The following is a 26,083-nucleotide window of genomic DNA, read 5'->3' as shown; positions in this document are numbered from 1 at the left end:
ACCAAGAAGGAATAGATCCCATATTTATTTTTGTGAGGTAATTTATGAATCTAAACAATAAGTTTTAGAACATTAAAATATGTATATATAAAACTTGTTTCTTATATGTTAATCTATTTGCTATTAAGTAGAGGTAAAAACAAAAAATATATGTGAAATTAACTTTTTCCCATATCTATTCTCTTCTACTTTCTTCACTTACTCTTCTTTGAGAAGTGAAAATAGTTTGACTAACAGTGTATGGTCCTGGTTCCGGCATTGCCCATCCTGATTCTGGCATTGCCTATGCATATTAGTCAAAGTACTCCAGAAAAATAGGATCAGTAGTTTGTGTATTTACAGTATATATGGAGAGTGATTTGTTTTAAAGAATTGGCTCATGCTGTTGTGGAAACTTGATAAAATCTGTAGGGTAGGCCACAGGTTGTAGACTTAGGAAAGAGTTACAGTTCAAGTTCAAAGAGAGCTTTCTGGCAGGATTCCTTCTTGGTCATGGGAAATCAGTCTTTGTTCTATTAGAGCCTTCAACTGAGTGGTTAAGGCCCACCCACATTAAAGAACACAATCTATTTTACTCAAAGGCCATCAATTTATGTTTATCTCATCCAAAAATACTTTCATGGAAACATTCAGAATGTTTACCCAAACATCTGAGCACTGTGGCCCAGCCAAGCTGACACATAAAATTAATCATCCTATACAATTGAATAAGCAGAGGCACAAGTTGAAATAATGTGGGATAGCCTGTATCAGCTGTTTTTGTATTTTTTCCCCTCAGTTACCTGCTTATATAAAGTAGGAATATTAGGTTAAGGCCTACTAAGAATTTTTTACCTACTATGCAGAGAAACTATATGGGAAATATTCATGAAAGTATCAAATAAAGATATTTCAGCTCTTGTGTGCTGTTGATGAGAATGTAAAACAGTACAGCTGTTATGGAAAACAATATGGCACTTTCTCTGAAAATTAAAGGTATAATTACTGCATAATTCAGCAATTCCACTTCTGGCTATACTCCCCAAAGAAGTCAAAGCAGGGTCTCAATGAGATATTTGTACACCCTTGTTCATGGAAGCATTGTTTACCATAGCAAAGAAATGGAAACAACCTAAATGTCTATTCATGAATGAATAGATAAGCAAAGCAGTGGTGTATGTATGTGTATGTGCATACACAAACACAATGAAATATTAAGCCATTAAAAAGTAAGAAAATCCTGACAACATGCTACAATATGGATGAACCTTGAGGACATTATGCTGTATAATCGCATTTATGTGAGATATTTGGAGTAGTCAAAATCATGAAGGAACTAGAATGGTGCTAGAGCTGAGGCAAGGGAGAGGTGTGGATTGTTATGGTTTATTGCAGGGGTGGGGAGCCTTTTTTCTACCAAGGGCCATTTGGATATTTATAACACCATTCATGGGCCATACAAAATTATCAACTTAAAAATTAGCCTCTATAGATTTATTGAATTTCAAGTCTCACCTGCAGTTGCCTTGGCAGGGCTAAACCAAATGATTTTGCAGGCCAGGCCTTTTGGGCCCATGGGCTGGACATTCCTCACCCCTGGTTTAATGTGTTCAGAGTTTCGGTTTTACAATATGAAAAGAGTTGTGGAGATGGATGGTGGTAATGGTTGTATAACATTCTGAATGTATTTAATACCACTGAGCTGTATGCTTAAAATTGTTAAGATGCTAAATTTTTCTGTTAGGCACTGGAATGTGAGTTTTATCACAATAAAAAAATTATCTAGGGGAAAATAAGTGATTCATTAATAAGGAAGAAGTTGAAGTCCATTTACCTGACTGGATTTAGTTTAATGGTTTTCCGGAGCCCCGTCAAATAAGGTACATGAAGCAATAAGGTCCTATTTGATTCTTTTTTTGTGTAGAAGGCCTGATTTGATTTGTAAATGATACCTGAACTCTTCATGTGAAAACTTAGTCCACTGGGATAGAGTTAAAACACACTGGCCACAGGGCATGTGAGGGCTTTCAGTACCAATGCCTGTAAATGCCCAAACATACCAGTTCACTCCCTGCTACTGGCTATCTGACCTTTCAGAAGAACTGATGATTTTTTATACAACTTTAAAATTCTGGGAATTATTTTTCTTATAAAATTTTTTAAGTAAATTTCAAAGTCAGTTTTTCTTTTGCTAGAAATAGTTATGTGGTCAATTAAAATTTGAAACACGCTGTCAGATATGCTAGTATTTGTAAATCCAAGTGAAGCATGAAGCTGTAAAATCTGGCTCTAAGCTCCCTTTCTTTCCCTGTCTCACTTCGTAAACTTACTTTCCTGTCAACCAGAGGCAGCCTCCCTTCAATTCTATTTGTCTTTTAAGTAAGTTTTCCTTATGCTGTTTCATCCACGAAGCCCTCCCTAGTCATGCTATCTTGAAGTGAGAATGTTTACATCTAAAATTCTATGGTGGTCACGCTGAACTACTCATGGGCACTTACTAGTTTTGATAATATGTTCTTTATTTGATTATAAGCTGTTGAGGGCAAAGACTGTGATTTAATATGCATTTGTATCCCTCCCAGTGCCTAGCAGAATACCTAACAAAATAGCCAGTGAGTATATAGAATATTTGCTTATGTTTGCTGAATGAACTAGCTTACTTACAACAGAAGTGGTTCCCAAAGTTATTTTTCATAGGTTATTTCTGTTATTTCCTCATGCTTTTCCATTATCTATAGACACATACACACCCTGTTGCATTTCTCCTTTATTATCTTCTTATCTCTGCTATGATTTACTGCAGAGAAATGGTATATAAAAGCTTCTTGTCCATTCACATTACATTTTAAATCTTTCAGTTGCCTTCATCTTACTACCTAACAAGTTTCAGTTCTTGCCTGTCAATTCAGAGACTGTCTGACAAATGGTACTGATCTAGTGATCTCTTTCATCACCCCTTCCCACCCAGTATTTTTACTCAATTAACTCTGTTTGGTTAATTTTGCCTCTTCTGATATTTTTATGTCACTTATTTTCTCAGTTTTTCCCCTTAATGTTAGGATTGAGACATCACCACCATAGTTCATATACATCCCTCATTTTATCCAAAAACATCTTTATGTTCCTTCTCTATAAATTATTATGTGATTGCAGGTAAGGTGGCAATACCTAAATGTATGCTGTTTTGAGCTTGCTCTTTTTAACTTTTACACTACATTTAACTATCCAGTCCTTTACTGGGCACAATATGAATCTTTTAATCTCTTACAGCTGCTCATCTTTCTGGGTGCTTTTGATTTTTAATTTTTGATACATTTATCATTGGCTGTATTTTATACTTTTTGTTGAAAATACTAATGTAGATGTATCAGGCCATAGGAATGGATTATGTTTAAATCAGAGTGTTAATTATTAAAGAATTGGGATTTTGATATATTTTCTGAGAAAACTAATTGAAAGTAGAGTAGTTGTTATATGACTGGTGTATTAGACATTAATACTTGTTGACTATTTTATTAGAGTTCCCCAGAGACAACCTATAAGATGATAGACACACACACACACACACTGAATTTAGAGGAATTGGCTTACACGATTGTAAAGCCTGGGAAGTTCTACACTATGCCTTTTGTAAGCTGGAGAATCAGAGAAACCAGTATCATGGCTCAGTTCAGGTCTAAAAGCCTGAGAAAAGGGAACTGATGGTGTAACTCTCATTCTAAGGCCATGGGCCTGATAACCTGAATGGGTACTGGTCTAAGTCCTTAAGTCCAATGGCCGGAGAACTTGGAGTTCTGATGTCTGAAGACAGAAGAGAGGGAAAAAAATTTACCTTTTCTTTATCTTTTTGTTCTTTTTGGGCCCTCATTAATAATAATGCACCCACCTGCGTTAGCTGAGGCCATCTCTTTCTTATTCAGTCCACTGAATCAAGTGACATGCCATCACTTCTGGAAAACACCCGCACAGATGTGTTCTGAAATAACACTGTACCCACTCTCTGGGCATTCCTTAATCTAATCAAGTTGACATCTAAAATTAGTATCATATCAAGTTCTTGTATGGTCATTAATATGTTCTACTTTTTAAAATATTTGCTATCCAAAATTTCATCTTAATGGTTATCTTAATCGGTTTATTACAATGGCAGTTACTTTGAGACTGGAAGGCAAATAATGTTGTATCTTTTAGTTGTGTTGTACTAAATAATGTTATACTATATTTCATCGTTTTTTTCTTTAAGCTGGATTACAGGGTTTTATATGAAAATCGGAGAGCTTTGGCAACTATTGCAACTATCTACTGGTCATCATGACCAAAGCCAATTACAAATAGATTTTTATGTCATAGTAAAAATTTCTGAAAAAATTAGTCTCTAAAGAGAATTCTTTTGGGGGTATTCCAGTTGGGATGTATTATTGTGAGTAGTATATGACATGAAATAGCCCGGTAGGCCACTGCATAAGCTTATCTAAAAGATGCTAGAGCTATTTCAAAGTTTAATCTTGAATTTTTAAAAACATATGATATTGCTTTTGCCTTGCAGTTTATTTTAATTGTACTGGGTAACTTGGAACCACTTGGTGGGGCTTTATTTGCCAATGGTGAAGAATGTGTTAATTTCCTAACAGCTGCTAAATAAGATCAAATTTTTAGAGTGAATTTCGTAGAACTGACTTTATGAAGCACTCTAATGATGTATTAAGGGTGGCATGATGAGTTATTGGGGCATTTTTAATCCTATTCCTTTTTTTTAAAAAAAAAAAAAAGTACTTATCTGAAAGAGCATCCAGAGAGAAGGGTAAGATAGATTTTCCATCTACTCCTCAGTTAGCTGCAAGAGCTAGGTTTGGGCTAGGCTGAAGCCAAGAATCAGGAACTCCATCCTGGTGTCCCACATGGGTGTCGGGTACAGGTGCTAGAGCCACCTTCCATTGCTTTCCCAGGCATATTACCAGGAAACTGAATCATAAGCAAAGTAACCAGGACTCAAACCAGCACTCCAGTATGGGATGCTGGCATCTCAAGCAGTGACTACTTAACCCACTGTACCATAGTGACTAACCCCAATTCCTTTATTTATTTTTTTTTTTAAGTTTTTATTTGTTTGTTTGACTGTTTGGCAAAGGCAGAGAGAAACAAAGACAAAGATCTTTCATCCACTGATTCACTCTCCAAGTGCCTGCAACAGCCAGAGTTGGGCCAGGCCAAAGCTAGGAGCCAGGAATTTAATCCAGGTCTCTCACATGGACAAGAGGAACCCAACTACTTGAATCGTAATCTCCTGCCTCCCAGGGTGTGTCAGCAGGAAGCTGGAATCAGAAAGGGAGCAGGGACTTGAACTCAGGCACTCCTAAATGGAATATAGTTGTCCCAAGTGACCTCTTAAACACTGAGCCAAATGCCTGCCCCTGAACCTGAGTCCTTTTGTCGTGAGTGTTTGGGAAAGTGAAAAATCATCTGGTTTATTACTTTTGTTTATAGATACTGATGTTTGCTTATGGTTATGTGGTGTTTTGTTTTTGTTGGACATTTTGTTATTATATACTTAACTGGACTACTGCATTTTTCTCTAGGCCAGTGATTCTTAAATTGCAGGTTATAAGCCGTAAGGGAGTCAGGAAGTCACATAAAACAACCAATGTTGTTTTTTGTTTTTTAATAAATACTTGCAGAATACAGGAAATATGAGAGTGTATCAAATGTATTGAGGGCAGTTATTGTTTTATGGCACTTTTGTTCAGTTATACATGTTTATATGTGGATATTTTAATGTAATATTAAATGTTTTCCCCCTGACAGGTTGTGTTTCAAAAAGATTTGAAAGCCAGTGCACTACACTTAGTTTTTCCTACATGATATTTGATATAGTTAGGGAAAAAAGAAAATCAAGGAAGAAACTGTCAAGTCCTTAGAAAAGATTTAGTTCCACATTTATGTAAATACTTTAATATTTTATGCGAACTTGACACTGATAATAAAATTGTTTTGAATAGCAGTAGCTCTTAGAGAATGTATTTTCAAAGTAGGGATTCCATTTGGATGGTAGAATTTCAGAAGTTTTGCTTTTTTCCTTTAATATCCTTCCAATTATCTGAATAGTTTGTAGTTAATGTAAATTATTGTTATACTCATGGAAAAAAACTGTTTTCTTCTGGACATGCAAACTGAGGAAAATGTTTATTTAGTCTATTATTAAGTTCACCCATAATATTCAGTGTGGTTTAAGTGCAAGTTAACAGATGATTGTTATTTAAAAATAAAATACAGGAACTTTCTATCTAAAAACAGGTGCCAGTAAATCCCTTTTTTTTTTTTCTTTTAAGATTTATTTATTTATCTGAAAGTCAGAGTTACAGAAAGGCAGAGGCAGAGAGAGAGAGAGAGAGAGAGAGAGAGAGGTCTTCCATCTGCTGGTTCACTCTCCAATTGGCCACAACGGCCAGAGCTGAGCAGATCCAAAGCCAGGAGCCAGGAGCTTCTTTTGGGTCTCCCAAGCGGGTGCAGGGGCCCAAGGACTTGGGCCATCATCTACTGCTTTCCCAGGCCACAGCAGAGAGCTGGATCAGAAAAGGAAAGAAGCCTGAGCTTATCCATTTGCTGAAAGAGGCAAAGCAAAGAAAGGTGGAACAGTGGGAAGAAAGGAGCCTGCAGTCTGTCTAGACCCCTGTTCCTACACTTTCATGCCCCTCTGTGTAGTAGCTTCCTTGAAATGAGTGTTAGGAACAGAGAAATTGGATTCTTTTTTTTTTTAAGAGGCAGAGTTACAGAGAGAGAGAGAGAGAGAGAGAGAGAGATCTTTCATCCACTGGTTTACTCCCTAAATAGCTGTACTGGCTGGGCTGCCCACTTTAACTTCTTTCCCAGGGAGCTGGATTGGAAGTGGATTAGCCAGTACTTGAACCAGCACCCATAAAGGATACCAGCCTTGCAGGCAGTGGCTTAAACTAATCTTCCACAACGCTGGCCCCGTAAATTTGATTCTTTACATAGCTTTCTAGAAGAAAAATACTTTGTAATTTTCAGGTTTACTTTATTAATTGGGAACTTTAAAGATTATTTAAATTAGTTTATTTAACTGTATATCGAACAAAACTCATAAGACTGCATCCAGGCCGGCGCCGTGGCTCAACAGGCTAATCCTCCGCCTTGCGGCGCCGGCACACCGGGTTCTAGTCCCGGTCAGGGCACCGATCCTGTCCCGGTTGCCCCTCTTCCAGGCCAGCTCTCTGCTGTGGCCAGGGAGTGCAGTGGAGGATAGCCCAAGTGTTTGGGCTCTGCACCCCATGGGAGACCAGGATAAGCACCTGGCTCCTGCCATCGGAACAGCGCGGTGCGCTGGCCGCAGCGCGCTACTGCGGCGGCCATTGGAGGGTGAACCAACGGCAAAAGGAAGACCTTTCTCTCTGTCTCTCTCTCTCTCACTGTCCACTCTGCCTGTCAAAAATAAAAAAAAAATAAAAATAAAAATAAATTAAAAAAAAAAAGACTGCATCCATTGGCATCGTGGATTAAAGCCCCAGCCTGAAGCACCAGCATCTCATATGAGTGCTGGTTAGAGGCCCAGCTGCTCCTCTTCTAATCCAGCTCTCTGTTATGGCCTGGGAAAGCAGTAAAAGATGGCCCAAGTCTTTCGGCCCCTGCATCCACGTAGGAGACCCCGAAGAAGCTCCTGGCTCCAGGCTTTGGATCGGTGCAGCTCCGGCTGTTGCGGCCAGTTGGGAAGTGAACCAGCAGATGAAAGACTCTCTTTCTCTCTCTCTCTCTCTCTTTGCCTCTCATTCTCTCTCTCTGTAAATCTGACTTTCAAATGGATGAATAAATCTTAAAAAAAAAAAAAGAATGGTTCTTCTAATGATCTCATCAAGATTTCTTTTAGAGCACTGGCCTTGTGGCTTAGCACGCTAGCCCTCCACCTATTGGCATCCATATGGGTGCTGGCTCAAGCTCCAGGCTCCTCGCTTCAGCATGGCCCCATCCTGGCCATTTTGGCCATTTGGGGAGTGCACCAGGGAATGGAAGATCTCTCTCTCTCTCTTCCCCTCCTCTTCCTCCTCTCTCTGTAACTCTGCCTTTCAAATAAATAAGTAAAATATTTTTTAAAGTGATTTCTTTTAAAATAGTTCCTTTAAGATGATATTTTTGAATGATCCTGGAAATTACCTAGAGGTAGATGATTTCCTGAGTTTTGAGTCAGATATCTTTTTTCCTTTTTTAATATATTTTATGTATGTATGTAATTTATGTAATGTGCATAACTTCTATTTTTATATACAGAATTTACTTTTTTTTTTTTTAAAGATTCATTTATTTATTTGAAAGGCAGATTTACAGAGAGGCTGAGGCAGAGAGATATAGAGGTCTTTTCATTTGCCGGTTCACTCCCCAAATGGCCACAAAGGCCAGAGCTGTGCTGATCCGAAGCCAGGAGCCAAAAGCTTCTTCTGAGTCTCCCACACGGGTGCAGGGACCCAAGGACTTGGGCCATCTTCTACTGCTTTCTCAGGCCGTAGCAGAGAGCTGGATTGGAAGTGGAGCAGCTGGGACTCAAACTATTGCTCATATTTGTTACTGGCACTACAGGCGGTGACTTGACCGGCTATGCCACAGTGGGGGGCCCCCGGAATTTATTCTGATTAATAATTGTGTCTTTCCAATAAACAGATTTGGAAGGGCTTTGCTTAGCAGACTTTTGAATCATGTTATTGGAGACAAGAATTCACCTGCATCTGTAGAAGCTTTTGCTGTATTTCTTATGATATAATGGTAAACACCTGATTTTTTTCCCTTTTGTCCTTTAGACTTTCACTGTAGCATAAGAAAAATACACTGTCTGTTGTCAGGATACCAAGAGATGGTTTTCCAAGGAGGGTTGCAGAAGTCTCTGAATCACACTGTGAGAAAGTACATAAAAATTAATATTCCAGTCTAACTTTCTAGTAATAGAATTAGGCTCTAAGTGTATTATATTGTTTTCCAGATTTCTGAAGATTGGCAAGCTATTTAATCTTTAAAGACAGAATATATTAGATTAGGTTTTCTCTTATCTTTACTAAAATTATTATCTAAACCTATTTTAAGTCATTGGTGCCCATGGCCACATGAATCTTTGATTTGACAACCTTATCTCTTTACTGGATATAAGCAAATGAGAAATGATCAAGGAGGAGGGCAAGAGTAAATCCTCCTACAAAAGCAAGCACAAGCAGCTGACCGTGTGTCAAAATAATTTCAACCCAAAAGTTCAAGATCTTGTATAAATTTATGTAAATGTATCAACACATAGGAATTTTGAGATAATAAAAACTCAAACTTTCCTCATATATAATTACATGTGGAATCAGTGATAGTTTTTGAGTTCACTATTGAAAAAAGTTTAACTTCTACCCTCAACCAGTAAAACTGAATTTTTTGCCCTTTATACATTTGTTATAATTCCCTATGTCCATTTTTTATTTTTAATTCATATGTAATTTGCATCCATATTTTTACCTTACCATAGGAGTAATACTCTAAGTGTGCATGAGGAATGCGAGCTCTTTTCTAACCTGGGTTATCTGAATTTCTAGCGTTAGTTTCAACTTTGAATTTCCAGTCTTTCCAAATCACAAATAGGCTTGTAATTCAGGTCAGTGCAGTTTAAAGTGACTATTTCACAAAATTATTGAAGGCAATTAGACTGCTCTTAACTCATTAGCCAAAAATTTGTTTATGTGAACACATTTGTACATTTAAGATTAAGACCATATTTTATTTTCCCTAATTTCATAGACTAATAGGGCTTAAAGTTGGAGTGTATCTTAGAAGTTATCATTCCCATGCTTTGTTAGTGTAACATCCATAGTACATAACCAGCTTGAACATTTCCAGTGTGGCTAATTTTCTGTCTTATTGGGGTAGACTTATTGTTACACAGCTGTAACCCTTAGAAGGTAGACTCAGTTCTTAAAATCCATAACACTCAGCCTTTGGACCCTTTCTTTGATGTTCTCTGATATTTTTCCCCCTGCTTAAAACCAGCTGTTGTTAATGTTGGTCTGAGCCCTCAGGCTACAGTGAGGCGAGCAGGTAATCTAAAAATAAAAAGTAGGTGAAAAATAGAGAAGTAAAGAATAACAAAAGGAGAAGCTATGAGGAAAAATAAGGAGCCATAGGGAATCTTAGGTTCTCTCTCCTTGAACAGTTTGTCATCATAGGCTGGTGAAGAGAAATTAAGCTTTTGTGCCTGAGATTTGTTGAATCGTGATTCTACCACTTGATTATGTAACCTTGAGAAGGGCTAATTTCTTCTTCTTTTTTTTTTTTTTAAAGATTTATTTTTATTTATTTGAAAGAGTTACAGAGAGAGGTAGAGACAGAGAAAGAAGTCTTCCATCTGCTGGTTCACTCCCCAAATGGCCACAACGGCCGAAGCTGAGCTGAAGCCAGGAGCCAGGAGCCAGGAGCTGCTTCTGGATCTCCGACGTAGGTGCAGGGGCTCAAGGACTTGGGCCATCTTGTACTGCTTTCCCAGGCCATAGCAGAGAACTGGATCAGAATGAAGCAACCAGGGATCAAACTGGCAAAGGGCTAACTTCTTTGATGTAGCCTTATCTTTAAAACTGGGCCAGATCTGTTTTTTTTTTGTTTGTTTGTTTGTTTTTTTGGTTAGAAATTCATATGAAGTGTTAGAACTATGGCACTAAATACATTTCAATTCCATCAAGTTGCCCTGAGAATATAAATGCCTTAGGTGCAGGGAACTTTCTTCAGTTTTGCTTTTTGCACTATCACTGTCTGCAATACCGCATAGTGCATATTGGATACATGATAAATAACTCATTGGATGAATAAACAGATTCTTGACAGCTTTATCTTTAAAACATTTCAGGGGCAACTCTGCCATACAGCTGGTTAAGCTGCCACTTGCAACACAAGTATTGGAGTGCCAAATTGTGAGTCCCTGCCACTCTGCTTCTGATCCACTTTCCTGGTAATGCATCCTGGGAGGCAGCAGAAGATGGCTCAAGTGCTTGGGCCCCTGCCCCCAATGTGGGAGGCCCAGGTTGAATTCTCTGGGTTCCTGGCTTCATTCTGGAACAGCCCCATCTTTTGTGGGCATTTGGGGGAATGAACCAGTGTCTGGAGATCCATCTCTCTGTCTCTCAGAGGAAAACGAACATTAAAAACACATGTCAAATCTAGCTGAAGGAAGACTTCCTTGTAGCTCAGATTTGAATGTAGCACAGTTGGCAATTGGTCCCACCAACTACCCAGTGTCTTTCACAAAGAATAATAAACTGAAATGCTTATTTTCATGAAGAGGCTTCAGGGAGAGGGAACTATAAATGAAAGAATAAGTTTGTCAGGAATTCTCCTAGTGTAGTATCCATGAATCAATCCAGTAGATCAGGTGCCAGCTAACAGGGAGATTCTGGAATTCTGCTCCCAGGACATGGATTGTGATTTTCCACAAGAGCATCATGATTGATAGTGGCATAGTGTCACAATTCAATTCATTAATATCTGTTTGTTTACCTTAAAATAGCCTGACTTCACATTGTACACAGTCCAATTTCTTGGACTCCACTGATTGCCTTGTGGTATCACTTCTTAATTTCTGTCATCAGCCTCATCACCCTAGTGCAGGCCACCCGGAATACTGCAAAAACTCCCACTGATCTTCCCACTTGTTTTGTTTGTTTGGGTTAATATCTCTAATCAGAACGATCCCTCTTAAAAATAAATCATGTTATGTCAATCTCTTGCCTAAAATTCTTCAGTGTTTTCCCACTTGGGAGATTAGTGCCTTCATCATATTATATCTTTTTACTGCACAGACTGGAAAGCCAAACCATTATGTTATGTACCAGTATGAAACAAAACATGCTACCAGTTTCCCTGTCATAATACAGAGGTATAAGACCTATCCTATTTTCAGAATACTACAATTTTCAAAGGAAGCTGAAAATTGGAATCCATGGAATGTATTTTTTACTTATCATAGAATATTGGCTGGGGCCTATTTACTGATACAGTAGCAAATGATAAAGATTACTGTTATAATGTCTTTAATAAGAATTTCTAAGTTTCACTGTTGCATAGGATGTGTACTCTGGGAATTGTGTTAAAGAGCAAGTTAAAAATACTTATGCCTAGTTTATTTCTAAATTAAGAGTGGATTTTATTGAATTTTTTTGCATCTTGAGATGATCACATGGTTATTCTCTTTAATCTGTTAATGCATTAAATTACATTTAAAAAGTTTTGTTTTGTTTTTGATGTTGAACTATCTTTGCATTAGTGTGAGGAAAAACTACTTAATTTTTTCAGTCACTGTTAGGTTCTCTTTCATCTATATTCACAAATATTGGTTAGTAATCTGTGTTTATGTTGCCTTACTTTGTTTTGTTGTTATGATTTTATTAGCCTCAGGAGAAATGGTTTTAATTTCTGAAATAGTTTGTATAATATATGCATTAATTGTTCCTTAAAAGGTTGGTGAAATCACTTGTAAGACTTACTCTGGTACAGTTAAATGGGGGATGGGTAGATTTTGATTTTCAGTTCTTAGTGGTTTTTAAAATGTTTAAGTATTCTACAAAATCATGGATTAGGTAAGCATTTTAAAATAAAATTATGAATTACAATAACTGGGTCGCTTGTTTTGTCCTTGTTGTGATATGATGCCCATATTCCATATCAAAGTTCTGGTTCAAATCATAGCTGTTCGACTTCTGATCCAGCTTCCTGCTAATGTACCTAGAAAGACGGTGGATCATGGACCAAGTACTTGTGGCTCTGCCATCCAGGGGAGACACAGATGGAGTTCCAGGCTCCTGACTCCTGGCTTTGGCTTGGCCCAAGCCCCAGCTGTTGCAGCCATTTGGGGAGTGAACTATCACATGGAAGATCTCTCTGTCTCTCAATAATTCTGCCTTTCAAATAAATAAATAAATCTTAAGAAAATTCATCTTGGGAACATTATTCAGTCATGTATATGTTCCACCACCCTTACCCACTGCCCCTGTAAGTTTCTACTGAAGATTCAATGCAGTAGTGAATCACTGTTAAACAGATTATAGTGTTAGCTTTAATTATTATTATGATATATTTAGTACTTTTATACATTGGGCATCATGTTAAGCTTTTTGTGTGCATTATATTTGATCTGTGCAATAACACCAGGTTATCATTATTTTCTAGATGAAGAAATGAAGATCAAGGTTACACAGTTAATAGCTGATGACAGCCCTTACCTTTTTTTTTTTTTTTTAAGATTTATTTATTCATTTGAAAGAGAGAGAATCTTCCTTCCACTGGTTCAGTGGATGGCTACAGTGGTCAGAGCTGGGCCAAGCAGAAGCCAGGAGTTTCGTCTGGGTCTCCCACATGGGTGCAGGGCCCAAGCATCTTCCATCTTCCATCTTCCATTGCTTTTTTTCAAGCCAATAGCAGGGAGCTGGATTGGAAGTGAAGCAGCTGGGACACAAACTAATGTCGATATGGGATGCTGCAGGCAGTGGCTTTATCTTCTATATCACAATACCAGCCCCATAGCCTTGTTCTTAACCACTCAAGTCCATCATATTCTTCAAAACGATAATAAGAAAATTGGAGAATTATTTGTCTGAAGTCTCCTGTCTGTTGGAATATAGAAAAAGAAGTTATTGTCACATCAGAAAAAGTAATATTTCATTTCAAAATATTGAAGCACATTTTACAGTGGGAGGATTAAAATAACTTATTATCTGTTCAGTTTGTCAACTGTACAAAAAGAAATAAAATATGTAATTATATGCCTTGACAATTTTCTATCAGAGTTTGACAAAAAAATTTTTGTAACTGAAAGTATAGAGTAAAGCAGTGTGATGTAACACAGCTGGCACTTAGGGACACAGAAGAATATATTTTTCAAGTAAACATTCTAAAAATATACATGTCTAGAAAAGTTCATTTTGACTAGAATATAGAAATTTACATAGTAAATATTGGCAGAGGCACACATTCCACATGATAATCTCAGAACACAAAATAAAACTAAAAATAGAAGCAGAGTTATATTTTCTTAACTGTTAAATGTCATTAGTTGAAAAGTGTGCCATTGGAGTGGCCTTTGGCCTATCGTTTGAAATACCTGCATCCCATATGGGAATGCCCGAGTTCTAATCCCAGCTCCACTCCTGATTCTAGTTTTCTGCTTATGCACACCCTGGGAGACAGAAGGTGATGGCTTAAGTAGTTAAATCCCTACCACTCACGTGAGAGACTGGCATGGAGTTCTTAGTGCTGGCTTTGGACTTATCCAGCCCCAGCTGTTGCAGCTAGTTTGGGGAATGAACCAGCAGATCTGCTGTCTCTATCTCTGTCTCTACTTCTGCCTTTCAAATAAGTAAATAAAAATTTTCAATGTGCCATTGAATGCAGAGTTTGAAAATACAAAAGGCATTCTTAAGTTAAACGTGTATATCTATTATAAGTAGACATACATACCAATATTAGAATTCTTTTAAAGGCTACAACTGGGCAGGAATACACAGTTTTAAACCAGTTGTTTGAAAAGAACATTAAGCTTTCGGAACATACTAGAAAAAAGATAATCATCATATAGTTGTTAGGAAAAATGTGAAGACTGACCAAAGTTAAACCACAGTGATGAAAGCAATGAATTAACTATGCATGCATAGTTTCTATGTAAACATAGATTTTTAGACACCAATTTCGCTACCAAAGTAGTGGAGTGATATTTAGAAGAAGCCATTTTCTCCTGTCACGTGGTGGTACTCGGTTGTTAATTGTACTCTGCCAGTATAATCCATTAGTTAAGAGGATGGATTCTGGAACTGCCTACTTTTAGATTACAGCTCTACTGCAGGTGACCTGGGATGAAATGGCTGACATACTAACTCAGTTCAGCTGAGACCTTGCTGGCTTTGGTTATCTCATTTGTAAGTTGAAATAATAACAATTTCTTAGAGAGTTGTGAGGATTACAGTAATCTTTGTAGAGGACTTGGTATATAAACTATCTGTTGTTGATGAGCATCATTTGCCTACTTAAATCTCTTCAGTGAAATTTCATTTTATAGAGAAAAAGGCTATTTTATCTGTAGACTATCCCTGTGTTATCTGACCTTCATCTGTCTTTGCATTCACATGTCCTGCCAGTGTACTCCTGTGGATTATGCTATATCCACAAATGCCTTTTTGAGTAAACCAAGCTATTTCCCACTTCAGAGTTATCTTTTCCCTTCTGCCTGAAAAATTCTTCTGCCCATGACCCTTATATACCACATATCTAGGTAATCCTTTCCTTTGCTGAGTTCCCTTCTCCACCCTGTCCTAAATATTATCCTCTCTACTGCAATTCTTCTTTTCTTTCATAGCATTTATCACAATTTGTAGTTTTTCCCATTATTTGTCTACTCTTTTTGATGCCTGGCTTCCCTCTGTGAGAGAAACCATGTCTATTTTGTTACCCACTGTTACATACTAGAGACATAATATGCCCTATGTTGAATGAATGAACACTAACTACAGTGATATTAATTATAAACTTTCTAGAAAGTAAAAATTAAGAACTTTAAAAAAAATTTGATCTGGTACTGTTCACTTTAGCGAACTGTCATAAGATTTTTTTTTTTTAAATGATGTGAAGATCATTACAAAGTTAATGGTAAATAGCAAATTATATGTGTAACAACCAGGGAACAATTGGGCAAATCACGACACATAGAAAAGATGAACAATTATATAGCCATTTAAAATTATTTTTAGTGTAAGTTTAAATAATACTCTTAAAATGTTAAGGGAAAAAATAGGCCACAAAATATTTTAATAGAAATAAATTCTGTATAATAAGATATATTCATAAAGGAAAGAAAAGGTACTCCCAAAATATTAAAGCTAAGTAGCTAGTTCCATTTTCTTAATTTTATTTGAAAAAATTAACTTAGAAGTTACATAATTTTTTCATTTTGCTTCTTTGTTTCATAAGTTTTATTTATTGAACATGTGTAACCTTTGAAGCTTAGAAAGCAAAACACAAAAAAGATCTAGGGTTTTTTTTTTTTTTTTTTTTTTATTTACTTGAAAGAGTTAGAGAGAAAAGTAGAGACAGAGAGAGAGGTCTTCCATCTGCTGGTTCGCTCCCCAGATGACTGCAACAGCCGGAGCTGTGCCAGTCTGAAGCCAGGAGCCAAGAGCTTCTTCCGGGTCTCTTACTCGGGTGCAAGGGCCTAAGGACTTGGTCATTTTCTACTGCTATCCCAGGCCATAGCAGAGAGCTGGATCAGAAGTGGAGCACCCGGGTCTCGAACTGGCGCCCATATGGGATGCCGGTGCTTTGGGCTAGGGCGTTTACCTGCTGTGCCACATCGCCGGCCCCCTAGTGTGTGTTTGTTTGTTTGTTTTAACGATTTTATTTATTTATTTGAGAGGTAGAGAGACAGATGCAGAGAGAGAGAGAGAGACAGAGAGAGGGAGGGAGGTCTTCCATTCACTGGTTCACTCTCCAGATGGCCTCAATGGTTGGAGCTAAGTTGATCCGAAGTCAGGAGCCAGGAGCTTCTTCTGGGTCTCCCACACAGGTGCAGGGGCCCAAGGACTTGGACCATCCTCCACTGCTTTCCCAGGCCACAGCAGAGAGCTGGATAGGAAGACGAGCAGCTGGGATACAAACCGGTGCCCATATGGGATTCTGGCCCCTCAGGCAGAGGCGTAGCCCACTATTCCACAGCACCAGCCGTAAAGATCTAGTTTAAGAACAGGAAAGCTATTGATATATTTTGATCTAATAAATCTACATTTGAGATTTTGTCATAGGGAAATTACCTGCTGTGTTTGGCAGGGATTTCTGAAATGGGAGAGTATGTAATTCATACAGTGTTGATAGAGCATCATTAAGGTTTTACCCAAAGCATATAAAGAATACAGTATAATTGCAAAGGTAAACATGATTGGTTAAGAAAGTGACAGGAAGACAACACAAAACAGTATTACACAACTGTTTACTATCGAATATATGTATTAACATTGGTTAGAATAATGTTTGGAGTTAGAGTGATTTTCAAATTTGAATATATAAACTGATCACTTTTTACAAAATTGTGTTAAATTCATTATGCAAAAAGCAAAAACTATTTTGAAAACTAAAAGTTTTTTATGTTCTGTTCCTGCCCCTTCATACTTTCCTTTAGGTTGCTTTTATTCTCTTTATTAAGTTTTCTTTTCTTCAACAATGATTATTTCTTTTTTCTTATTTGACTTTTGTTAGACTTTGCTATAAAATTTTATAGCTTTACAAAAATGCAATTAAGTAATCAGATTTTTAAAAGGTATATTTTAATTCTCTAGAAAACATGCATATGTTTATTAATAAATGCTCACAGCCACATTCTTTACTGGGAAAAAGTAAGTTTTATCTGTGCCTGGAAATTTTAAAGTATATTTTTATTGCCATGCAGTTCCTATTCTGTATGCCCATGTTATGTTGTTATTGAAATAAATACTACCTCTGCTATTCTCTGCAACAGTATTAAATAATCTTGGTGTCAGTGAGAAAAGGAGGTTAAATTTCACATTTTTTTAAAGATTTATTTATTTTACTTGAAAGAGTTACACAGAGAGAGAAGGAGAGGCAGAGAGAGAGAGGTCTTCCTTCCACTAGTTCACTCTCCAGTTGGCTGCAACGGCCAGAGCTGCGCTGATCCGAAGCCAGGAGCTTCTGCCAGGTCTCCCATGCAGGTGCAGGAGCCCAAGGACTTGGGCCATCTTCTACTGCTTTTCCAGGCCATAGCAGAGAGCTGGATAGGAAACTAGAACTTCCATATGGGATGCCAGCACTGAAGGCAGCGGCTTTACCTGCTACGCCACAGTGCCAGCCCCATGTCACATTTTTTTTTTAGCACTTAAACTAATGTGTTCTGCCTTAATTGCCAAAAAAGGGCAATTTAAGAGTTTTGTAATCTAAAAATTCAAAACCCATGGATTTAAAGACATTAATTTTAAACTGCTATCTGCACCATGTTTATTTTACTTTTTAAAAGATTTTATTTATTTGAGAGGTGAGTTACAAACAGAGAGAAAGGTCTTCTATCCACTGGTTTACTCCCCAAATGGCTGCAACAGCCAGAGCTGGGCCAGTCTGAACCAGGAATCTGGATCTCCCATGTGGATGCAGGGGCCCAAGCATTTGGGCCATCTTCTGCTGCTTTCCTAGGCTTCAGCAGAGAGCTGGATTGGAAGAGAAGCAGCCAGGACTTGAACCTGCGCCCATATGGGATGCCGGGGCTGGGGGCAGAGCCTTAGCCTACTGTGCCACATTGCTGACCCCCATGTTTATTTTAAATGCATTTAATTATGTTATTTACAATTTGGTCATAGGCCATTTTAGTTAACTTTGAATTACTTAGTAGTAATTGGAAATAGATGATAACAAAAAGAGTTATTAGAATGGATTGGAAGAAAATCCCCGACTCTGTTACTGTTTCCTTCCAGGACCTCCAAGAGTCCTGGAAGCACCTGTTCCCATCATTCACATTCAGACAGTCAGATCTGTGGAACTCTCACTTGCCTTGAAAGGCAGGAACTGTTAGTGTTCAGTTTATTTCTTTGTTGATCTCTTAATTCCTCAGTGCCTCTTAATGCAGTAAACATGTGAACGCATACGTAGTACTTGAGCAGTTTTCTGTAGCAGATGAAGTTAATACTTACTCATGTTCTTTTTTATCAGGAAGCAGAATTTGTTAAAAATTCTTTTATATTTTTTCCAAATTTAAAGAAAAGGCAGGCAAGAAAAACTGCACTAGAAGGTAATGATTAATCCTTTAGCCTAAAGGTATTAGCAGTAATACTGGAGTAAACTTTGAAACATTCACAATCTTCAAGAAAAAATGAAAAACTGTATTATAAAAGTGTCTTCTAGGGATTGGTATTCTGGCACAGTGGGTTAAGCTGCTGCCTACAATCCTAGCATACCATGTGAGTGCCACTTGGAGTCCTAGCTACTCCACTTTCAATCTAGCTCTGTGCCAATGTGTCTGGCAAAGCAGCAGAAGATGGCCCCAATAGGTGGGTCCCTGCGGAATTCCAGGCTCCTGACTTTGGCCTAGCCCAGCCCTGGCCATTGAGGTCATTTGGGGAGTGAACCAATGGATGGAAGATCTCTGTCTCTGTAACTCTGCCTTGCAAATAAATAAATAAATCTTTTGTTAAAGTATCTTCTAGACCACATTTACTAGATTTTCTTTTTTTTTTTTTTTTGACAGGCAGAGTGGATAGTGTGAGAGAGAGAAAGGTCTTCCTTTTTGCCGTTGGTTCACCCTCCAATGGCCACTGCGGCCAGTGCATCTCGCTGATCCGAAGCCAGGAGCCAGGTGCTTCTCCTGGTCTCCCATGCGGGTGCAGGGCCCAAGGACTTGGGCCATCCTCCACTGCCTTCCCGGGCCATAGCAGAGAGCTGGCCTGGAAGAGGGGCAACCAGGATAGAATCCGGCGTCCCAACCGGGATTAGAACCCGGTGTGCCGGCACCGCAAGGCAGAGGATTAGCCTGTTAAACCACGGCGCCAGCCAGATTTTCAAATTTCTATCTGTAACTTGGTTCCTTAAAAGATTTCATGAAAACAGTTTTGGGTTTTTTTTTTTGTTTGTTTGTTTTTATCAAATACGTGTCCTCCTAAGACTTTACTACCTGCTTTTGAATCTCAGAGAAGTTCTAGTTCCTGACCAGTCTTCATGTGTCAGAGCTTCATGTGTCAGTTCTTTCAGTTTTTTTTTCCCTTTGCACAAAATCTGAAAAAAATCATCATTGAGTATCTAGAAATTTTACCACTAAGCTGTTCTTTACAGTGGTTATGAAAGCTTAATTCTGGACAAATCTCAGAGAAAAGCACTGAAAGTAGTTCCTTATGTATCACCGTTTTTTTCATGGATGCATCAAGAATCAACTTTTTCTATTGAGTCAAAATCTCCATTTTGTTTTGGTACATTAGTGACCATAGGAAGACCTGATTTCATCCCTGGAATAAAGGTCTTGCTGTTCCCTTGACAGACATGCTTCCATACAGGTGTTAGGTTTCTGTGATATTTGATCAACCAAGCCCTTGTCTTTCTCAAGATAGAACTCCCTGTGGTCGTTTTCCATCAGTGTTGGCCCCTGTAATGGAACTAATTTGCTATCCCTGCTGCAGGCCCAAATCATCAATGAATCCTCTCCAGCTTGACAAATTCTGCACAACAGAAAATGATAAGAATGGTTATCTCCAATACAGGACAACTGCTTTAGGGAACTTAAGTGAGTTTGGGGGGCATAGAAGCAAAACATTAAGACTGTGAAATAAGGGCATGCTCTTTTTTTTTTTTTTTTTTTTTTTGTTACAACCATAGCTTATTTCCTGGGAAAAATAAAACAATAAAAAGATCCCATTGCTTCAAACAATGCTATCTCATTGAATTATATCATTGTTCATTAGTAGTACAGCATGTTTTTTATAATCATTTCTGTGCATAGCATCATTATGCTTACTGCCATGATGTTATGATACTTCTTAGTCATGTTGGATTTCTGCTCTAAATGACCACAAATAGAGTTTAATGGAGTATATAACTCATCAGAATGTCACCAGCAAAGTTCCCCATGTTCCTTCATGGTGATTATGTTAGTTGCTTATAAAAATAAGATTAGTTACCAAGGTTATGGCTATGACCATTAGCTTCATGTATTACCACCAACTGCTTGGAAGTTTTGGTCGTATATTTGAAAGCATCTACCAAATTCACAAAGAAAAGGAAATCTATATCAGGAAGATAGTTTTCTGGGCTTGCATTTGGCACAGCTGTTAGGACACCACTTGGCACAGCCATGTCTCATATCAGAGTACCTGGGTTCTAGTTCCAACCCCATTTTATATTTCAGCTTCTTATTAATGCTCACCCTGGGATGCAGGAGATGATAGCTCAAGAACAAGAATCCCTGCTATCCACATGGGTCTCCTGATTTCAGCCTAGCCGAGGCCCAGCTGTTACAAGTATTTGGGGAATTAACCAATGAATGGAAGATAGACTCCCCTCCCCTTTTTCTGACTTTCATATAAAATGAATATAAATAAATAAATTTTAAAGCAATTCTTTTAAAAAATTAGTTTTATTGGAGAGAGTATTGTTTCAACATGTTTTAGTACTTAATATAGTAAGACAAATATTATTCATCAAATATTTTAAAGCCTTCCTTAATAATAAGCAACAAAGGGGCCAGCGCTGTGGTGCATCAGGTAAAAGCCCCAGCATGCAGTGCTGGCATCCCACTTCCGATCCAGCTTCCTGCTAATGTGCCTGGGAAAGCAGGGGAGGATGGCCCAAGTCCTTGGGCCCCTGCACCCAAGTGGGAGAAATGGAAGAAGCTCCTGGCTTCTGGCTTTGGATAGGCTCAGCTCCAGCCATTTTGGCTGTTTGGGAAATAAACCAGTGGATAGAAGACCTCTCTCTGTCAGTCTCTACCTCTCTCTGTAACTCTTTCAAATAAGTAAAATAAAATCTTTTTAAAAATAAGCAACAGAAACAGTGATGAGAGTAGTGATCATAAGGGCCTTTCCTGCATTTTTCTTTTGAGATTTCCATTATATCAGATTTAGAAAAGAAGAAATTTTAACTTGGATCTGAATCAGCCTGTCATGCCCTTGGGCATATGGGTGTTGCCAAGGAAAATAACCTGAGGAGGGATCCTTGTTTATACAGTGTTAAAACAACACCTAAAACCATTCTGTTTTGATTATGAGTATCTAGCATGCCCAAACTCAATCTGAATTCACCTAGAAATAGAAATAATGTGGGATAAAAGTGTGATGTCAGTAAAGTAGCATTCAGCCCCAAGACCTGCTTCAATTCATGCATTAGGGAGTGAATTGCCTAGCAAAGTAATTTTTAATTATTAACCAGTGCTTTGGCCTCAAGTCTCAATACTAGACCAGGCTTTGACTGAGAAATCTATTTCCCATCAGTACTCAAATCCAGGTTTGGAACTTGACCAGACCAGTGGGTATAGAATAAAGAAATCTGAAATAAAAAGCAGGAGAGTTTTCTCCCTTTGCTAGTGCCATATAGGCCAGTATCACCCATCCCAGTGCTTCTGAGATCTGGCCCAGCTACTTGAATGAGTGGGAACCTATGTTTTCAAAAAGGAGAGAGCGAGCTCTGTTCCTCATCCAAAAAAGGAGAGAGATGTTTATGTGTACAATGAGTGTTTGCCAGGTATTAGAGATAATCTTTTAGGATGGGCAATTCCAGTGCTGGGAAAATCACAGTAAATCACTTCATCATCTTGTGCCGCGGGAGAAGGTAGCGGGATCTGGGTTGGGGTGGAAGAGGGAAGAATGGTGGAAGGGATTCTAATTTTAACTGAGTGCAGCTTCATAGTCTGAACTGTTTATATTCAGAATTCTTTCATGTGTTACCTCTTACATGAATTCTTACAAGAATTCTTACATGTGTCATGGCTGGGTGGGGGGTGTTAAGTTGTCAGATTTTGCCATGTAGCATGGAGCAAAGGTCTTTTGGAGTAGAAATAATAGCATGGACGTTGTTGTGAAGCGTTATGGTCCCATGAAATAACACATAAAAGCTACCTGTGGCAGGAGTCACTGGAGCCGAGGAGGACAGAGTTGGAGATGTTAGGAACCAGCTTGCAGGGGCTTTGCTTCCCACTGCAAGGACTGACTCTTATTCAGGGATGGTGTGGGGCCAGTCAAGATGGAAATGATGTTTGAATGGTAATAAAAATAAAACATAGTAAAAGCATTTAAATAAATTGTTGAGGAAGTTCATTCATACCTTTAAAATTCTAACACTTTTCTAACCCTTATGCGTGGGAGCTATTTTTTTTTTAACCCAACTAATCACAGCCTATATAATTTTGTGCTCTGCTGTTTTTACCTAATTATCTCATTATAATTTTCCATATTTCTATGAAAAATTCTAAGCAAGGGAGTATCCTAATCATGTTTGTCTTAGAAAGATAACTCTGGCAGCAGCACAGAATAATGTATTTGATGGCAAGAGATTCAAAAAGGGATGAAGAGTAAGAAATGTATCCAAGTGGTGTTTAGGGAATCCTGTCTGAAAGAACCATGAGAGAGTTCTGGGGTAAACATGGATGTTCCTTCCGGATTGAGAACAAGCCCTCTCCCGATCAGCCAAACAGAACTGCTGCCTGATTCTGCTTGGAAAGCTTTCCTCCACCTTCACACTGGCTCAGAAACCTGCCTTTGTGTTGGCTGAGCTGGAACAGACCTCAGGGAGCAACCCAGTATTGATGGATTAACACGGGACAGAAAAGCAATTTTGTATGTCCTGGGCAGCACCTGTATGTAGCTCACAGGGACTATTGTTAGTGCTGTACTTATCGTTTGATCCTTAGCCTATTACCCCAGTGACAGGAGTGTGTGTGTGTGTGTGTGTGTATATATATGATAAAGATTCTGACATTTTTTCTTGAATAAAGCATTTTTATTATTTTAGCAATATGCATTAATTTTAAGTTTCCACATAAAATTACTTTCAGAATGGCATTAGGAAGGGTGTACCAGACTATTCAAAGAAAGGATAGATTCTCCTCTGCCCCAATTTTGCTAATTTATACTTACGGCAAGTGGTTTAATCTGTCTGGTGCCCAGTTTCCTCAGTTTAAAAATTATAGGGATTTTGAACATCTAAAGTGCATAAGCTACTATTTCAACAATAGCTTTTTAATTATTTTTACTGGGAGTAAAAAATAATTTTGATCTGTTAGTTGATGGAATAATACTCTACAGATTGCATGCTGTCACTAAACAAGGTTAGGGAAGCCTGTGAAATGGTTATCGCTGTAAACAGTCTTTATTAAAATGCTTAATTTGATTTTAAGGTTTCTTTGATCAGTATTTGAAGAGGCATTCTGATGTAGTTCCACTGTTATTCAACAGACTGGTAGAATTAAAGTCATATGCAGTAAACGGCAGGATGAGTAAGGTTTGGGGAGCAAACCGGTTGCTTCTTTCTTCCCCTCTTCCTCTCTAACCTCCCCTCTTCTTCTCTTCTCTGCCTCCTTGAAAAGAGGGCAACCTTTATGTTAGAGTAGTAGATTCAAAATAACTGAGTGTAGATGACAGTTAATCCAGTATACTTTTAGAGGTTTTAAAACGATCTAAAATAGTACTTTTATATAATTTGACCTTAAATTTTAGCTTCCTTTTTTAATTGAAAGTAGAAATCAAAAAGAAAAGAAAAGAAAACCCTGTTACTGTCATGAAAAGTTCCTATTACTATACTAACTTGTTTAGGAAAGACCTTTAAATTTCTCTATAATTATTTGAACTTAGAAGCATACCTTTCCAATTCCAAAAAAGGCTATCAAGTTACTCCTTGCCTATCATTAATTTGATACTATATATTAAATTATCTTTGCAGATTTGTTTTTCCTTAATGTCCTAAAATATTTTATAAATGAAAGAGAAGGAACCACAACATAGAACTTCTGTCAGATGCTCTACAGTAGTGAAAACAGACTGATAAAAGTGCCAAGAAGCACCTTAACTCTCCCTGGAGAAAGCACTGCCACATTTGGGCTACCATGAAACTTGTACACCACTTTGCATATATACCTATACATTTTCTTTGGTGAATTCCTGTATTTGATTTTAATTTTTGAGTAAATGAGGGTTTTTTAAAAGGTGGATTTATGTTATATTGGCATATTGTCTATTTAAAAGAAACCACTACTGTCTACTGAAAAAAAACACTATTTTGTTTCCACAGAAACCTGCTAATATTTTAGTTATGGGTGAAGGTCCTGAGCGAGGAAGAGTAAAAATTGGTATGTTATATCTTTGATAAGTCACAGTGTAGCACTCTTGTAAAACTTTTGCAGGCAGCTATATATCACTTCTAACACTTGCTGTAATAATATGCATATATTCATGTAGTTCCATATATTCAAAAGCTTTTCTAAAGAATATACATAAAAGTGAAAAATGTTAAGGTATCAGATAATCTTTAGAGACTGAAGTGTTCCAGTTATGACAGAAGCTGTGCAAGTTTCCTAGAAACCTCTGCCTTGATTAAACAGAGCCTGTAGGGGAGTGGTTTCTATTTCTGTTAGAGGCCAGCCTCACCTTAGTCACAAGGGCATACAGCATGTTAATAATTCTGCCATCAGTCCTACTCACCCGAGCCAGACTAGATGAGAACACAGGCCTTGTTGACCTCAGCTAGGTTAGTACTGACCCACTCTAGAGATCACAAGGCCTAGTAGGAGTAGAAGTTCGTGCTCACAAGACTGTCTTCTAGTATCCTTTGCCTGTCAGGGAAGAAATGGACTGGCATTCTGTACCTTGACAGGTGTGCTGAGAGCTCTGTTTTCTTACATGTCAAATAAAATTTTACCCATTTCTAGTCTGATATTCTGTAAGGATAGAACTAAATTGATTTATACAACTATTTTTTTTCCATTGTCATTTCCAAATTGTGTTTGTCCCATATATTTAGTTTTGTGTGTGGGTAAAGGAAATGTTATAACTACATTATAGCAATTTAAAGGCAGTAGGATCATAGGAGTACATAACAAAATTAATAGTAATTTCGGATTGCAAGTTTTAATGTGAATTAGAAGTGTCAACTATGTATGCCACTTCACCAACAAAAAAAATATTTAATATTCTTAACCCCTCTTCCCTATCCTCCCTTGTAAATTCCCCCAGTTTCACCCTCTACTTCTAATTAGACTCTTGGAATATTTTTATGATACAAACTTTTCAATTTTCTAGTTGTGAGAACACTTGATGGACCTCAACATATTCCATGCCAATGGCTTTCTTTGAGAACCAGGCTCTGTCAGTCCTTATGTTAGTGCTAGCTAATGCCTAGTAAATCCTTACACTTGCTTCTAAAGGAATTGGTCCAGTTCAGCTTGGTGGCATCAAATTCAAACACATATTCAAAGATACAAAATAGAAAAGTACCAGCCAAACAGTAGCTCCATGTGTGTTCTTTATGATTTGGGGGAAATTTACCTAACACTTAAAATAGTCTTATTTGGAATTACAGTTCTGTATAATATATATGATGTCAGCAGGTTTGGGTGATGCTACTTCTTAAA

At 37.8% G+C, this 26,083-nt stretch overlaps 1 protein-coding gene across 6 annotated transcripts in view; it reads left to right on the top strand.

Annotated features, from left to right (window-relative positions):
* The window catches only part of CDK8 (cyclin dependent kinase 8), a 139,306-nt gene that overhangs the window by 92,753 nt on the left and 20,470 nt on the right, over window positions 1-26,083 (top strand). For all 6 annotated transcript variants that reach the window (XM_062194579.1, XM_062194578.1, XM_062194580.1 and 3 more), the window contains one exon: window positions 24,745-24,802. In XM_062194579.1, the coding sequence (XP_062050563.1) occupies window positions 24,745-24,802 (58 nt within the window). The remainder of the gene's footprint in view (window positions 1-24,744; window positions 24,803-26,083) is intronic.

Source organism: Lepus europaeus, chromosome 6, assembly GCF_033115175.1.
Source record: "Lepus europaeus isolate LE1 chromosome 6, mLepTim1.pri, whole genome shotgun sequence".
Classification (NCBI taxonomy): Eukaryota; Metazoa; Chordata; class Mammalia; order Lagomorpha; family Leporidae; genus Lepus; species Lepus europaeus.
The sequence above is the reverse complement of the archived record's forward strand: the minus strand, read 5'-3'. Positions and strand labels throughout refer to the sequence as shown.